The following is a 17,937-nucleotide window of genomic DNA, read 5'->3' on the forward strand; positions in this document are numbered from 1 at the left end:
TGTGTTCTGTCACATGCCCTTCACACTCAGAGCTGCACATCAGTTCTGGGAAACTCTGGGGTACTGTCTTGACTACATAACCAGTTCTGTAGGGTTAGAAGAGCAGCATCTCAGGGTGAAACCACTAGGTGGCATTTGGTGGGCTCCAAGGAGCTCTGGCTCTTTATGTCTCAGCACAGAAGGAATTCGGTGAGAGGCAAAGGGGTAGATAAGTGATTTATTAGAATAGGACGCTTATGAGGCTTACAAGCTGGCGGGTGAGAGGGTGCCACGCCCCGAGAACTTAGTGGGCTACAGTTTTATAGTCAAAAGAAAAGTAGTGAGGGGGAAAAGACCACCTTCTTCCTCATTCTTGAGTAGATGTCATGCTTCCATCATCAGCTCCTCCTCCAGGTTGGGCAGGGGAGTTTTCTTGTCCCTACATGGTCAAGCTAGGACTGTCATGGCACTATGGAAAAATTATTTCAGGTCTCAGTACAGTGAGGGTCTTTCACTTTGAAATGTCACCTTTCCATAAATTATTGTTTTTTATGTGGGCAGAGAGCATGTCCTAGGAGTCATTAACTTACTGAGCTCACTGGGAGGATGTGGGTCTCCTGCCACCACTGTTTTATTGTTTTGGGGCATCGTGTGCTTCTGTCACATGGTTTTGTTGCTAAGCAAGCCCGCTTGGTTTTGTGGTGAAGCAAACCTGCTTTCTTGAATGATCATTACCTTACAGGTTTCTCCCACATTTTTTTCAACTTACAGCCCCCTAGTGGGATTAATTACTTAATCACCTACTTGGACCCTTTACTCCATCCCTATCAAATGGAGAAGGGTTCCTAATGCCATTTCTTCCTTATGGTTAACCTGGAATAAACATGAGAGGACTAAGTATGAGAAGTTCTGTACTCAGGAGCTCACAGCATTGCTCTGACCTTGCAGCGCTGCGGGAAGGCTCTCCAGCTCTGTTTAGTAGATGGTGTGGAGGTGATCTGGGCAGAAGGATTTATCTTCCTGGCATTTTATAGCATATTTCCATTGATCGCTGCTCCCAGTCTATAAGCTGACCCATGTTCACTGGTCAGACTCCCCGACACTTGAATTTATCAATCCTGGTTGATACTGCTCCTTTATTTCTTGGTAGCAGGTCCAACACCAGTGGCAACCATCTCTTGGCCATTGTGAGTCAAAGTTGTTGACCAGAACAAAAAATAAATAAGTGGCAGACAGAGAGGTGTTGGCAGAGTAAACAACGCACCTGTTGTAGAACAGCTCAGGGCGGTGCCCCAGAGGCCGCTAGGGTGTTTTGCATGGGGCTGTGTCAGCAGTCAGCTGAGACTACGTTGTGCTGCTGTCCATTGGCTGAGAGCTTATACTGGCACCAAGAGCGTGGAAAAAGAAATAACTACACACAGTGCAGTATAATACACATGCAATATATGGAACCTATGGAGTATGCATTTTGTATTAAATATATTATGTTTTTAGGGAATTTATTTCAGAAATACATGCCATTAAAATGACTCATTGTTCCTTGGGTTGGCATTAAATGGACTGTGCGTATAGGAACAAGTTAGCAGGGACCAGAGACTGGGCTCATGTAGGCCCTGCCATTGTGAGATGAAAAGGGTCTTTTTTGGCAGAATCCTAGGCTGCATTCTTGGTTCACAGTGTTTGAAGATCCTGTGTGTTTGCAACTCATAATCAAAATCTGTTTACTTGTTTCTTCAAACAATGGTTATGGAATACCTAATAATACTTGCATAGTGCCTTTTGGCATGCGGGGAACATACCTACACCTCATCCCACTGACGTGTGCTGTTTCAGAGCCCAGTCAGATGCATGGGCAACAGCCTGGATGGGTGGATGACTGTGGTTTCTGCTTCTTTTTACTTTCTTTTGTGCTTGCGAGCAGAGCTCCCCACAGCCTGGCCTGGGCTGTGTAGGAGGGAGCTTGGGACAGGTGGGCAGAAGGATTGCTATGGAAGCAGTGCTTGGACAGGCCTTCCCAGGAATGGAGGAGGTGGGGTTGTCTACTGAGCATGAGCGGGGTGTCCGGGATGCGGCCGGGGCTCTGAGGAAGATGGAAACTATTTGGAACAGCTGCCGTGGGCTGGGCGCTAGGGGCCGAGCAGGAGTTGAAAGCAAGGCCCTGCTGAGTGACTGCGAGGAAGCCTGTGTGTGAAGTGGGTGTGGCTTGGCTGTGGGACTCAGGGAAACAAGGACAGGCTGGGGGGCAGGCGTTTGGGTGGTTGCTTGGAGGCTGACCCAGTGCTGGCACAGGGAGAGGTGAGGGTGAGCAGCAGGGACCATGGGGGAGCCTGGGGTGCCGACAGAAGCTCTTAGTATGGCTCCTAAGGCCCTTCATCTCTGAGCTCCTCCCATCGTGTGTGCCCTGTTGGGCCATGCCTGTGTGCTTTTGTGCATGTTATTCCTTTTGCCCTTTCCTTTGGCCTAATTACCTACTTCAGGTGCTGGCCTGGGCATCACTTCTGGGAAGCTGTTCCTCGTTCTCTGCTGGGTCAGCTGACCCTTTGCCCTGTCCACACGTCTCTCCCTCTGTACTAGAAGCTTGTTTACAGGCTGCTGGCATACGTGGATGGGACGCTTCCTTGAGTGCAAGACTGTTCTAATACCCAGCAGAACACTGGACATACAGAAGGTGTTCAGTAGAAGGGGGTGTGCCTGCTTTGCTTGCAGCATTGAGTAGTGTAACAGAATGTTCGACTGGAAGAAGACTCTGAGGGCAGCTAGTCCAACTCATTCATTTTATTTTATTTCTATTATATATATATTCTTTTTCATACTTTTTTCCATTGCGGTTTATCACAGGATATTGAATATAGTTCCCCGTGCTGTACAGTAGGACCTTGTTGTTTATCCGTCCTATAGATACTAGTTTGCACCTGCTCATCCCAAACTCCCAATCTTTCCCTCCCACTTGGCAACCACAAGTCTGTCCTCTATGTCTGTGAGTCTGTTTCTGGTTTGTAGGTATGTTCATTTGTGTCGTATTTTAGATTCCACATGTAAATGATATCATATGGTATTTGTCATTCTCTTTCTGACTTACTTTGCTGTCAGATAATCTCTAGGTCCATCCATATTGCTGCAAATAGCATTATTTCATTCTTTTTTTTGTGGCTAATCTTTCTTTCTGTGTGTGTGTGTAAGTATATACATATACATACACATACCATATCTTATCCATTTATCTGTTGATGGACATTTAGGTTGTTTCCATGTCTTGGCTATTGTAAATCAACTCCTTCATTTTATAGTTCACAGAGAACTAAAACTCAGGTTGAGTGCCTGACCTGATGTCACACAGCTTTGCTCGAGGCCGAGCCAGGCCTCAGAGTCGCCTCTTCTGACTCCAAACGCCATGTTCTTTCCACGGCACCACAGCAGTCTCCAGGTTGTCTGTGGATGACTTTTAAGTGAAGATGGCGAGCCTCTGCCTCTGCTTAGCACCTGGGTATAGCCTCCCGTCACTCTTCATAGCGGTCTCTTATCTCATTCTTCTTGTCGAGAGGAAGACCGCATCCTGACAGCGCTTTTCCTCTGCGTGGTGCCAGGTTTACAGCAGCGCTTACCTCACTGCTTCCCCTTCCCTTTCCGGGTTTGTCCGAGTTTATCTTTGGGGGTGTGCGTCAGCAACTGTTTCTAAGTAAACAGAGGAATTGCGGATTCAGGGCTCGTTGTTTCAAACACTCAGTGCTTTTGCTTCAGCCTATCCCCTTCTGGCCGCTGTCACTCCTGCTCCTGTCTCCAGATTGCCCTGCCTTAGGGTGTGTTAAAGACCGGTAGTGCCCGGTGGAAGTTTCCTTTTTGGAGCCAGCGGAACTGCCAGAGCACTAGAAACGGGGAGCCTTGGGGGAGAGAAAGTGGACATTTGTCTGCACCATTTGTATCAGTTGAAAAAAAAAAAAGTAACCTCTTGGTTTCCAGACCCATCCCTGGAGTGTGGGATGCTAGGTGGGGTGTCTAGAAAAGCTTATTTGCTTATTTTCCGTCTCCAAAATGTGTCTCTGAGCTTTTGGACAGTATCTGAGATTTAGAACGTTCTGTTTAGGGTTAAAGTCTCAGCATGACTGAGGGTGGAGTGTGGCTAGTTCCCTTACTGCCTGTTCACGGATGATGCAGTTTTGTGAGCTTGGTTCCAGTTCACTGCAGATCGTCTAAACTCTCTGCCTGTCACCCTTGGTCCACAGTACATCAGGGTCACTTCTAGAAGTGGAAGGTCCACTCATTGAGCACAGGGGATGGATGGTGAGTGGTTTGAACCTTTTGGTTCCTCTGTTAACTAACCAAATAGTACATGATGAAAAAACTGCTCATTTTGGAAAAAGACCAGGGTCTTCAAATTCTTCATTACTTTAGGGAATTCTACAGCACTGCTTCCCTTAAGCACCTCTGTATTCCCCTCCCCTGCTTTTAAAGGTAAGAACTAGATGATGTCCAATGCTTCCTTTAGTTTAGAAATCCTGTGGCTTCTGGTGGGCCCAGTGTCTTTGGTCTTAGAGGTTTCTAAGCCATTTTGGACCCTCTTGGCTCCCAGCCATTTGGGAGCCTGTTTCGGATTTTGTCTGGGCTGCTCTTGAGTTCCAGGTATTGATCTGAAAGTACATCAGCCAAGGGTTTGGACTGCATCAGAAGTATTTTGATTTGCTGTATTCTCTGCTTGGCACTACCCATCTCCTTCAGGGACATCCCCTTCCTTGGAATAAATAACACCCAAGATGCTTGTCTCACTGAGCTAAGAAGACATTCCAACCAGGCGTTTCCATTCAGGGATCTTGGCTTGTCAGTCACAGGTCACTGGGTGAGAAGGATATCCCCCAATTTGGAATGCTCACGACACCCACTCCTCCCTGACTCACCCCCACCGGCAGTGGTCCTTTTAGCCTGGCCGGTGTTGAGAATGACCATTTTGAAACAGAACCAGCGTTGACAGCAGCAGGTATTGACCAGGAGGTGTCAGCATCACACTGCTAGGCTGTTACCTGAAGGTGTATCCCAAGAGGTATCCCAAGTGGAGGCCTCTCTCCAGCCTCAGCTGAGTGCACCTCTAGGAGCTCTCTGAATGAGAAGGGGCTCTTTTGGGGTCCCAGAGCTGTGTTGGGGTCCCACCTGGGGCTCATTATAAAGGACCCCGATACAGCCAAGACTTGACTCCTTTTTTCAGTAACCACTTCAGGCTCCTGGTTCATGGGAGGTGTGTGGTCAGCCAAAGTACTTCCCCCTTCCCAGTTTCCTCCAGAAAGGGGTAGCCGTCACGCGTCTTCATCTTCATTTTATTTCGTTAGATTTGGTTTGTCTTATAACCTGTGAAGAACTTTTAAAATCTATCTCTTATCATGTTACAGGGTGGTGGTCCCTCCCTCATTTGTCACCTCTAGTCACAAGTTCTTGACCAAAATGAAGAGGGCGGGGCTAAATCCACGTGCCTGTGGCCTGGTGGTTCAATGATCTATATATAAACCCGCCTAGGTTGCTCATATTTCTTTCCTTGTGTTCACAAGAATATCATGGGACTTTTTGTCTGACTTAAGTGAAGTTACACTCAACTGCACTATTGGTCTCATAAATCTAATCTGAAAGGGAATTGGTTAATTTGGTACTTATTCCCAGTGAACCTGTGTCAGATCTTGGCAATCACCACTTTTTTCTTAGGTATTCACCTATTTCGGACTCCAGGCTAGAACTTCTCTGGATGTTGATGCCAAGCTTCTTGGTGTAAACTTCTAGAACCTTCCTCTGTTTACTTCCTCATCTTTCAACACCATTCCTTGCTTGGCGGTTTCTGAAGGATTACAGTGATTCATCTGTGACACCTGCTCGTACTTTGACTGTCAGTGGCTCTGATTCATCTGAGCCTGGAGACCTGACTGGATTTAAAGCAGCCATGGCTCTGCTCCTAGCTCCACACCTGTCTTCTGCTTTCTTACTGGAGGTGCCTTTTCCTATATGAGGAACCTTCTCTCAGATGCAGGAGGTAAGCCGTACCGGTGAGCAGCCATTTCTCTGCTGCCTGTCACATTACACTGGCTTCCCCAAGCAGGCCTATTACTGCTTTGCTTTGCTTCTTACTCTGATCATAGCTTTTTTTTTTTTTTTTTTTTAAAAAAAGCCTGCCCTTGACAGTTATTCACATTCTCACACGTTTTAACTCATCCCAGACATTAGCCTCTGGACTTCCTTCTGACAGATACTGCTGTCCTTTGTTCAGCCTCAATGCATTCCCTCCACCTGTGGCCCAGACACGCAAATAGGGCATTCCAGGGGCCAGGAGCCCTTTGCAGCCATTTAAAGAACTTTCCAGGACTTTCCTGGCTGCAGTCTCCCCACCCTTTTGGACCACAGGAGTTTTTCCTTCAAGCTCAGATAACCTCTGCCTTCCCTGTGTGCCCTTCTGAGAACTTGCTGCGTGCTGTCCTGTTCTCTCTAATTTTAGTTGTGACTGGCTCCCTGGGCTGCCTGGCGTAACCATACAGGACTGAGCTGGTGACTCAGGACAGGATTCAGCCATGATGACCACCCAGAACTTGTATTCCCACCCTGACTCCCCACGTGACCAGCTCTTCCGAATTCCCACCCTGGGCTGGGCTGGGCTGGGCTGGGTCTACCCATCCCTCTGCCAGGGTTGAATTCTCAAGGAGCATCTGGGCCTCTCCCTGAGCTGAGGCACAAGACCAAGGCCGCCCAGCCCCTGGGTCAGAACCAGAGGAGGGGAACAGGCCAGGGGTGGGCCGGCAGAGAGAATGGGCTGCCTGAGCTTGGAGCAGGACATTTGGGGAAGGGATGGAAGGAAAGGTTGGCAAGTTTGCTTGCAATAGCTGTGTGGACTCTCTAATCCAGGGAGGCCCAGGCAGTGGGGCGTTTCGCTTTTCTGGACCGGGGTATTGGGAGAGCGCCCTCTGAGGCGCCCATCCTATTTTGGGATGAGTACGGCAAGGAGCAGCTCTATCCTGGCGCCTGGAAGTGCCTCCCATGTCCTCATTTTAGACTTGTCATTCCTGTAAAGAAAAGCACCTGAACTCCATTATTACAGGTTCAGGCTGGATTGAAATTTCTCTCTTTACTAGCTATGTAAAAGCATTTACAGAGAAAAATTCAGTGAGGGATGTTGATTTAGGGGAAAGCTCTTTAAAGGGCCCATTTTAGGAATGTACATTTGCATACAAACAATGAAAGTGCTAATTGAAATGATTCTCACATAGTTGTTTTGCTGTGCGGGAACTGCTGCTTGGCAACACTTGTGGAGCAGAAGTGAGTGTACTTGGAAATAATAAAATAGTGCTCCTTCCATCCATCTAACCAACAACATAGTGAGCACCTTCTGTTTGCAAGCACCTGTGCTAGAACCAGGGCGGTGGGGGTACAAGGTCAACGTAATATTTACCCTCCAGGTAACCTGAGACTACCAGAACAGCCCAGGGAGGACTGGGATGAGTTGGTCACCCTGCTTCTGGAGTTGAAAGCTTAGTAGGAATTAACAGAGTACCTACAATGTTCTACCTATTAAGTAGGCAAACACCTGTTCATTAAAAACTGTCAGCAGTTTGCGCTGTAAGGCTGTTCCCCTCCAGACTGAGTCATCTAATCCCCAGCATTTCAAACATCCCTGTCTTCATCTTCATCCTCAGTGGCCTCAGCCATCACTGGGCGCCTGCTCTGGACTTGATGAGCGTGGGTGGGGCTGGTTTAGTATTGAGGTGATACTGAGAGCCTTTCTGTTCCTGAGGGAACACCACCACCACCTCCTTACCTTTTTAAAATAGCGTGGAAGAGCACCGTAGTTGCCGAGTAAATATTTGTGGATTGAAGTTTATTAACTCTGTAGTTGAGAGTGCAGGGTCCGGAGTCACACAGACCTGGTTTCAAATCCCAGCTCCCTGCCACGTGCTTGCTGTATGATCTCAGCTTGCTTGTGACTTAACCTGAGCCTCATTTTCCTCACTTGTGGAACTGGGATTAAGTGAAGGTATTCATGATGATTACGATGGTAGGCTGCACAGTACAGTGTATTACGATACACTATACTATACAATACACTAGCACATACTCTGGACTCAGACTGCCAGGGTTCAAATCCCACCTCCTGGCTGTGTAACCTTGAGCACATTATGGAGCCTCTCTGGGCCTTAGTTTGTTTTCTTATCCCTAAAACAGGGATAATAGTAGTACCTGTGTCAACGAGTTGTTAAGAGTAAGAATTGTACAGCACCTTGTGCCTGGCATGTAGTGTCATACAAACGTTTGCTGAATGTTAAAAACTATAAAGCGATTCCTGTTTCACTTTGGTCCTTCTAGGATTCCTGTGAGGTTGGACAGGGCAAGTATTATTGCCTGTTGCTTATTTGTTGTTATGTTTGAGGGCCGAACATGAGATTCTCATGGGTTGGAATGGTCTACCGGAGGGAATCTGCTGGTAAATGTCGAAACTGAGACCAGAACCCATGGTCTTTGCCAGGAAAGAACATACAGGTGCATCAATAGTATTTATCAAGGGCACATGGGCATGCATGAAAATATTGTGGCTTTGATATGCTCTGGAGACACGTGAATAGCAGATGTCCCTCTTCTGCACCCGCTGGCCTCACTCAGATGTGCTGCGGTCCCCCAGCATACGGCTAACTGCCGTTCTCTGCGAATTACAGCATTGAGCTTCTATCTTCCAGTAGAGTCCCTGGGACTTATTAAGATTGCCCATTTAAACCTCTTCCAGATTCTAACTGCTTTAGTGTTGCCTGCTCTCTGGCTGGGCTCCTTTTGGAGATTCTACTGTATTTATGTACCTGCTTTCAGAGCCCCTTAGATGAGCCATTTCATTCAGGAGAAGCCCAGGCTAAATAGGAACACCCACCCTCCCCCTGCCTTTATATTTGGTGTTGAAACTCTTCATTCTTTGTGAGAAACTTAATTATGAAAGCCGTGGATCAGGGAATGTAAAAATAGCTTGAAAACGCTTGCGTTTGCCAGTCTCTTGTCACTTAGGCAGAGAGCTTTAGATTGAGATGTTTTCGTGTCTGTTCACAAGCATGAGCACTTCTTAAAACTGCTGCGATGTGAGGGGTTAAAACATAAATAATATCCTATATGAGCAATGCAAGGTGCTTTAGTACTTAAGTCCTATTTTTGAGCTCTGGAATTCAGTTCCTTCCTGTTGCCAGCTGAACCTGGGACTGATATATTAGATGAAAATATATTCCTATCTTCAAACGTGGACAACAGGACATTCTGTCCTCCAAATTTCAGTGTTTGAGTTGGGTGTTGCAGGAAACTTGGCACCCTTTCTTTCTTTTCAAAATAATAAACAGAGATGATGTCGCCTCAGGTTTCATCTGATGGGGCTTAGATGCGATTGCCTCATAAAGGCTGATTCACAGACAAATGCGAACTAATTATAGTAACTTAAAAATAATGTCCCCATTTAAATTTGGCAAGGCAAGATGCCTTGCGTGCTTTGTAGGACATGAGAGACTCCGTTTCTTTAGTGGCATGGAGGTGACATACTCATTTCTATTTTGGCCACACAGTAGTTGTGCTGGGTCACTACCTGTCATCTTTATTTTTTTAGGGATTTCTTGTGTGCTCTCATGCACACCCGAAGCCCAAACGTTGAACCACCTTTTAGTGCCATCTACACGGGAATTCTTTCTTACTATATGTCCACTGCAATTTTAAGAAACAAGTGTTTGAGTTGAAAGTGGATGGCATAATATTTTTCTTTTTTTAGTTCTAAGCATTTCAGAATCTCTGCTATGAAAAATGCAGAAAGTTATTCAGTTCTCTCTATGGAATCGATAGAAAATTGTCAGAGACTGTTCTGATCACTTCTACTCTACTCACCTTTTGTTTTGTTTGTTTCAGATGGCTGTTTTTTAAAGTTTAACGTTGATTTACAATGTTGTGTTAGTTTCAGGCGTACAGCAGAATGATTCAGTTATACATATACATAGTTCATTCTTTTTTAGGTTCTTTTCTCATATAGGTTATCCCAGAATATTCTACTCACCGTTTCTACTGGGAATTAGGTTGGAAAACATTTCACCATGATTCTCTTAAAATCAACTTTGCTTTTATTTGCTTTAAATACATAGATGATATATGACCGTAATCAGAATTCAAAAATTAGAAAAAGGTTTGTAGTAAAAAGTAAATCTTCCATCTCTCCCATAGTTCTTGCTTCAGAATCAGTCCTGGGCACCTGTTTCTTATATACTATTGTGGAAATTTTCTCTGCATTTATAAATATATGTATATATTTATTTTCTCCATACAAAGGACATCATACTATCCACCATGTTTTGAACTTGGCTTTTCTCTTTAATCATAATCTTAGAAATCATTCCATCTCACGTTTTTGAGCTACCCCATGATCCGATTGTTTTGTTTCCATTGAATAGCTGTCATAACCATAAACAATGGCCTGTGTATAGTATTTAGGCCATTTTAATCCTTTGCCACTAAAATCATGGTATAATGATGATCTTGCCACCTGCTGTAGGATAGGCAGTTGTCTCAGTGGTGATGAGTTTGGGCTCTGGAGCCCAAAGGCCTGGGTTTAAATCCTGGTTTCTCCATTTACCGTTGAACTGTTTGATCTTGGCCAGTTATTCAATCCTTCTGTGGCTCATTTCTAAGATAGTGTTTATCTCACATGCAGGATGTGATGATTGAAAACACTAATCTATATAAAGCTTACAGACCAGTGCTGGGCATGTCGACAAGTCTGTGTGTATTTAGTGTTATCCTTTTGCATGATGTGGAAACACATGGGTCCTGTACTCTCTGCATGTTTCGGAACCACTCCTAGTGGCTTTTAGAAGCCATGATACAGTTTTGGAGTCTGCGGGCTCTCTCTCTCCTAAATTTACTGAAACGGTCACCTACCCCTACCTCGTTTCCGTGTTGCTTTTGTAGAACATCCTGGAGGAGAAAAGGGAAGATTGTATTTCAGGCCACTACACTCACGTGTCCAAACCCCTTCAAAGGTGTAAAATGTATTGCTAGTGGTGATAATTTTTAACAAATGGTCCAAACTTTCCCCCCATACATACCTAAGTTAGAACTTTACGAATACTACATTTTACATTTAGGCAAATACATAGCTTGTGTGTGTATATGTGCATATGACTCAAATTTATTTAATTTCACCATGTTTTAAATTATACATCAAACCTTTGGCAAAGACTGGAGCGTGTGCTCACCCTGATTTCATTGACTTTGGAAGTTACTGGCTATTATGTTACCTGTACGTCTTGCATCATCGAAGACTACCACTTTTGGACTGAGACAAGCCAGAGCTAAAACCCGCATGTTGGCATTTGCTCGCTGTGTGATGTGGGGCAAGTGACTTAAGTTTCCAGGGTGTTGTTTCCCACTCTGTAAATGGAGACATTGATCCTCTTTATAGGACTTTATGAGGGTGACAGGAGGGAGTGGGTGAAGGAGTGAACAGTGTATAGCACAGAGCAGGAGCTCGCGAACCATCTAACCGTCCCCTCCTGCATCCCACTTCCTCAGTCCCCTGCAAGTCACAGCCTCCACCTCCAGCTCTTCATCTCCCCTCCCCTCCTGGCTTGCCCTCTGATTTACCACTGTGCTTTCTCTGCCTTAACTGGGAGGGCGGTTCATGTCTCAGTTGGGTTCGCTTGCATCCTGCCTTAGGTTGACTGAATGCTCAAGGAATGCCAGTGAGTGAGGGAGGGAGAGGCGGGCTTGCTGTGTCCCTACCCTGGTAAGGGCATTACTGTTTCATTGGAAGCAGCAGCTAGTGACAGCATTGCAAGCCTGGAGTTAGGGGCCGCGGAGAGTTAATGTGCCCCTGACGTGATCATAGAGAATGGCATTTTCACTCTTGGTCATTCCTTTGAGGAAATTTGCTGTAGCCAACTCATGAAACTTATATTCCCAGATAGTCTTTTTTTTTGGAGGGAGGGGCTGAAGGGAATGTCTAGAAACTGTTGCATGTCATCAAAGCCCCATTAGAACGGCACTTGCAAGGGAACGGCTTTGACTGTTTCACACCCACTTCCTAAGAAAAGAACAAGCCAGTTGGCTTGTAGACTTCGTGGCCAGCTGTCCTTGGGCCCTGCTTTAATGTCCTGGGGGTGGGCTGCTGGGCACCCAGGCCAAGAGGATGAGCAAGGGAAGTGAGGCTACAGCGGGAAAGGGAGCAGAAAGACCTTTGCTAGTTCCTCCAAATCACTTACTTGGAGAGGAGCTTCTCTATCGTGCATTGTTTTGCTGCGAATTTTGGAAATAGCAGTCACACCCATATTCAAATGTAAGAACCAGAGTGCTCTCCAAAGACAGGAGGCCAGGTCCCTTTCAGCTACAAAAGGCTGTGACTCTACAAACAAATATTTGGGCAATAGGAACCATTGTTGCCACTTGGAATGCCTCCCTCCTTCTTTTTTACTTGGGCCTTCCTATCCTTTAAGATCTAGCTTAATTCCCACTGTCCAGTTTTTTTAGTCTTGACTCTGGGCCGTTGGACTGGCTATTGGTTAGATGTAGCCTTGTGTGCTGAACTGTTAGTTATTACCCTTGCGGTTAAGTGTTTTCCCATGTTTATGCCCTGGCTTCCCCACTAGGTCCTCACTCCCTAGGCCAAGGCCTTGTATCACTGTGGGTGGGCCTGAGTGCAGGGGTTTTCACTGCTGCTGTGAGCATCACCTGAAAGCTAGTTGGAGATGCACACCAACCTCAATTAGAAAGTCCGGGGTGGGACTCCGTAGTCTGCAGTTTAACAAGCACTCCTGGTGATTCTGCTGGGCAGTGAAGTTCAAGATCCTCTGCTATAGTGGGAAGAGCAGGAGTTTGGGGGACTGAGAGGCCTGGGTTTGAAGCCAGCTCTGTCATTTACTAACTGACCCACCCCAGGAAAGTGAGTTTTTCTCTTTTCTTCTTTCCCTGTCCAGAGGTATTTTATAGAAATCTGTTCTGTGCGATGTTAATGAGTGCTTTAAAAATAAGGATGGGCAAGGGGTTCTGTGGCCAGATAAGTTAGTGAAATGCTGCTTTAGTGAATTTCAACAGGATTCTTTATGGCAGTACTTCTCAGATGCCTACATGTCATTGAGGGTCACTGAGGGTCGCATGGAAAGTCATTGTAGACTTGTTAGATTCTGTGATACCTTTTCTCCTACATACCTGCTAACTTCTCTGGCAATGGTGTGTTGTGGGACATGTTTTGGGAGATGCTGGTCTGGGTGGTCTGTAAGGGCACTTAGACCCTAGAGATTTTATGGTCCTGCCACTCAGTGAGGAATTCAGAAACTTCAAATATAGGGCAAACCAGACATGATACCATAATTTATCATTTGAGTAAACCAGACTCACACAACTTGAACATTGAGATGATATGGAAGTAACTAAACATTGAAGAATACAGGGTTATATATTTTTTAAAGCAGCAAGTTTTTCTTAGATAGGAAACCAGATATCGGGCTAGAGATGGTGGAAGACTGACTAAGGAAAATGTCACTTACTGAGCGTATTGGAGTCCTGGCAGGAAACACAGCACAGTCAAATCGGGTAATTTAAGGAGATTTAAATAAATGAACTATTTATAAAAGATGTAGGCAGAGTTTGGGAAAAGCAGCAATGGTCAGCACGGAACTTGGATTCCTCTGTATATGCGAGGTTTGCGTATATCACATGCAGTCCTCAAGTATAGGTTTTTATTATTTCACACTTTGCAGAGGAGGGAAGTGAAGCTCAAAGAGGCGAGGCAGATGACCCGGAGGTATAGCTGGGGGATGGAGGCAGAATTCACACTGCCCCACCAGCTTCACAGCCCCTGCTTCCACTACACGCTTCTTTAGGCAGAACATCCTCTCTTTCGTCCGTCTTTCTTCATGTGGTGAGGCTGACAGCACTGCTCTCTGAAGCTCATGTTCTGAGCTAGATATATTGTTAGGATCAGTAGATGGGAGAAAATAGCACATTGGGCAAATATGTAAATTAACAGTAAAAGTATGCAGATTATATATATAGGGAAGAAAGATGTAACATGCAGTTTTCATGTCCAGGTGGGTTGGGGCTATGGAAATCTGTCTTTCATCCTTTTTGCGGAGCCATCCCAGTCTAGAAAATGTTTTTGGAGGGTATGAGAGCCTTTCAAAGGGCGTGAGTGAGGCAGCTTAGCTTGAAGGGGCGAGGAGGAGGGAGAGGGAACTTTCAGACATATGGCACAGCTAGGGAAGGCTTGGCTGTGGGAGTGGAAGGAAAGGGCGCTCTATTCATAGGTGCCTTAGCCAAATGGAAATGGTCCTGGTGGTGGGAGGTGAGCAAGCAGTTGGGAGAAGAAAGAGATGTCATGGGCTCTCAGGGTGCCCTTGACTCCAGCTTTTATATTGGGGCCACACTGGTCCAAGTGAAGTCTCTTTAGCCTAATACCTTTGTTGGAAGATGGTAAAGGTTGAATTTTCTAAGAGCTGATTTTTTATTTCCTTCAGGAAGTCTCAGAGTACATGAATGCCTAATTTCTCTTATACCCTAAGAAAATTTAAAAGTCATGTCTCTCAGGAAGTTACTTTCCCCCATGTCGCTTTAATTTAGGTTGGTTTTTAGTGCTCAATTAGGATATAGCTTATGGTCAAGTCCCCTTTATTTCAGAAAACAAAAATACCTCTCAAATACTGTGCACAAGACCTGCCTTTGAAAACATCTGGTAAAAATAACAAGTCGCTTGGAAAACTGTGATTCTCAGATGCGACCTCCGCCCCTGTGTTAGTGGGGAGTCACTGGAGTAAACCTTTATTTCCTGTTGCTTCCACACAGCGGTCCTTTATGGAAATATTTTGCATGTTTCCTTAGGCAGCGGGGAACCTTGAAGGGCAGACAGTGCTGAGGCCCCAGATAGGAGCAGAGATGCTGTCCTTGCCCAGCAGCACCTCAGGGTGGATGGAGAGCCCGCCTGGGCCTCGGAGCTTTGAAGCCGCGCCAGGCTTCTGCCCAGAACTGCTGAAATCTTCAGCTCTCCCGCGGGCACGCGCGAGGCCCAAACCTGCCACACCTTCAGCTCCTCTTACAAGAGAGATGTTTTAAGATAGTCTTAAATGTCAGACATATTTTTTTTCACAACATGCCACAGACATCTCATAAATTATTCCTCAGTAAAACTTTAATAGGACTGCTTAGAAAATTAAGAGTCCTCGTCAGTGGAGTTTTTGGTAACTTAGACAACTGTTAACCCCAAAGCTTCCTGCTTTTTCCACCCCAGAACTCATTGAAGAACGTCATTATGAAATAATTTTCCTGAAACCGTGCTTGAGCCTGTCTTCGGTGACCAACGTCTTATGTTCCCTCATAAGGCCACGAATTAGTTTGAACAATGTGATACTCTATTTGACTATTTTTGACTTAAAATTGGAGTGGTTCAATCTGATAACAATAAAAACTGTAGGAGTTTGAGTTCAGTGTTTTCTGACTTCAAAATATATCTAGAAAAAAATCTTTTTAAGAAATCTGTGATATCCACCTTGCCATTTGCTTCTTTCTTGTGGAAATGGGTAATTAAAGATTCTGATAGTAGAATCTGCTTTGCTGCTCAAGCTGTGTCTGCTGTCACTTTGGCTCCACATGGGGCACTTTTACAACTATGTGTCACAGCTACAGCCGTAGACATGCTCAGTTCTATTTCATGTGTAGATGCTTCTGGGGTTGAGCTTGTAGCCTTCTCTTTATGGGTTTCTAGTCATTTGTGACTTATGTTTATTTTTAATTAAAATGCTTACTGACTTAATTTATTCAGTTACTAAAAACTAGAATCTGGGGGGAGCTTTACATTGTTTATTGGTGCAAAGAGAAAATTGGGGGCTGTCCCAATAGTCTGGGATATGTGCCACAACACAGAATCGTGATCATTGCCCAAAGCAATGCTCTCTAGGTGACTTCTGGCCCATAGAAAGATTAATTGTACGAAGGATGCTAGTATATTTCACTTCCTAATATTTCTCACTCTTCGAAAATTGGAATTCTGAGTCTTTTTAGGCTGCTATAACAAAATACCACAGACTGGGTGACTTATAAACAACAGAAACTCATCTCACAGTTCTGGAGACTGGGAACTTGAAGGTCAAGGCGCCAGGAAGGTCGTGTTCTGGTGAAGGCCCTATTCCAGGTTCCAGGCTTCTTGTTACAGCCTCACATGGTGGGAGGGCTGGGAGCTCTCTGGGGCCTCTTTGATAAGGGCATTAATCCCATTCCTGAGGGCTCTGCCCTCATGATCTAAGCACTCTCCAAAGGCCCTGCCTCCTAATAGCATCACCTTGGGTGTTAGGTTTTCAACATATGAATTTTGAGGTGAAACAAAACATGCAAATCATAGCAACCAGCATGTTTCATTATCTAGAACATCCCGTTATTTCTTCGTAAATGAAAAGTTAGTATCTAGAAGAATTTTTCATAGTGAGAATATATTTCTTAGTATCATTTGCCTTTTTATGTAATATCAAATTGACCAAATATTAATTACTCCTTTACTACATCCAAGACATGTGAAAATTCAGAAAAAAACATTTGCAGCAAATAAAGAATTTTGCTTCTCTTGAAATATGACTTTAGCATGACATTCTCCTTACCATTTGGTCTGTAGAAAGGTAAAGCCAGTTAGCTGTGTCTTTACTCAGGGCAGCATCCTTTGGGGGAAACAGTGGTGGATTGTGAGTTAAAAGCCCTAGTTTCATTCCTGTCTGGGTCACAAGGTCACTCTGACTTTGTAGGCATCCTTCTCCTTTCCCACCTGAACTGTTTTCTCATCTAATGCAATGAAGATTATTTCTAAAGATCCCAAGATCCTTGAAAACAAAATAGACCCAACAATGATTTTTATTGAATGCTTTTCACTATGTATTGTACTGAGATGGTTTCAAATAAGTGCTTCTGGGAGTTTTAAAAGGTTCCTTGTCGTTAGATAAAACTAAAAACAAAAACTCAAAACATTTGTTGACCCTCCCACAAGAATAGATCCTTGCAAAGAGCAGAGAGTCATCTCTGGTTTACAGAAGAATAAATGATACAGGAGCTGTCACATGAGTGTGACAAAGAGTGGATGAGACAGTGGGTGCCCCACATCCTGAGGAACAGCTGTCATTTATCAAGCTCATGCACTATGCCCGGCTTTATGCCGAGTGCTTTCACGTGCTTTACCTGTATTATCCCAACCAGGCCTTGTAGTGGCCACATGAGAGGAATGCTGTGATCACCCCATTTTACAGATGAGGAACTGCGGTGACTTGCCCATGGTTACACAGCTAGTAAATGTTATTGAGCCTACATTCTTTTTTAAAAAAATAATTATTTTATTGAAGTATAGTTGATTTATAAAGTGTTGATTTCTTTTTTTAAATTAATTAATTAATTTATTTATTGGCTGTGTTGGGTCTTTTTTTTTTGCTGCGTGTGGGCTTTCTTTAGTTGCAGTGAGTGGGGGCTACTCCTCGTTGTGGTGCGCAGGCTTCTCATTGCCATGGCTTCTCTTGTTGTGGAGCATGGGCTCTAGGTGCATGGGCTTCAGTAGTTGCAGTGCATGGGCTCAACAGCTGTGGGTCACGGGCTCTAAAGCGCAGGCTCAATAGTTGTGGCGTACGGGCTTAGTTGCTCTGTGGCATGTGGGATCTTCCTGGAGCAGGGATCGAACCTGTGTGCCCTGCATTGGCAGGCAGATTCTTAACCACTGCACCACCTAGGAAGCCCCTATAATGTGTTGATTTCTGATTCAGTTTATATATATGTGTGTGTGTATGTATATATTCAGTTTATATATGTGTATATATATATATTCAAAGTAATTCAATTTATATATATATGTGTGTGTGTGTATATATATATATATCTTCCATTATGGTTTATTATAGGATATGGAATCTATTTCCCTGTGCTATACAGTAGGACCTTGTTGTTTATCCATTCTCTACATAATAGTTTGTATCTGCT

At 44.7% G+C, this 17,937-nt stretch overlaps 1 protein-coding gene across 32 annotated transcripts in view; it reads left to right on the forward strand.

The window, feature by feature from the left end:
* Positions 1-17,937, forward strand: part of SORBS1 (sorbin and SH3 domain containing 1) — a 221,969-nt gene that overhangs the window by 67,373 nt on the left and 136,659 nt on the right. For 30 of the 32 annotated variants that reach the window (XM_057734714.1, XM_057734719.1, XM_057734717.1 and 27 more), the window contains exon 1: positions 5,960-5,983. The exons of 1 other annotated variant lie outside the window; for it this stretch is intronic. In XM_057734714.1, the coding sequence (XP_057590697.1) occupies positions 5,975-5,983 (9 nt within the window). In that variant the 5' untranslated portion in view covers positions 5,960-5,974. Of the gene's footprint in view, positions 1-5,947; positions 5,984-17,937 lie in introns of those variants that run through there. One more of the 32 variants, XM_057734737.1, reaches the window with a different exon arrangement.

This window comes from Hippopotamus amphibius, chromosome 5 (assembly GCF_030028045.1).
Source record: "Hippopotamus amphibius kiboko isolate mHipAmp2 chromosome 5, mHipAmp2.hap2, whole genome shotgun sequence".
NCBI lineage: Eukaryota > Metazoa > Chordata > Mammalia > Artiodactyla > Hippopotamidae > Hippopotamus > Hippopotamus amphibius.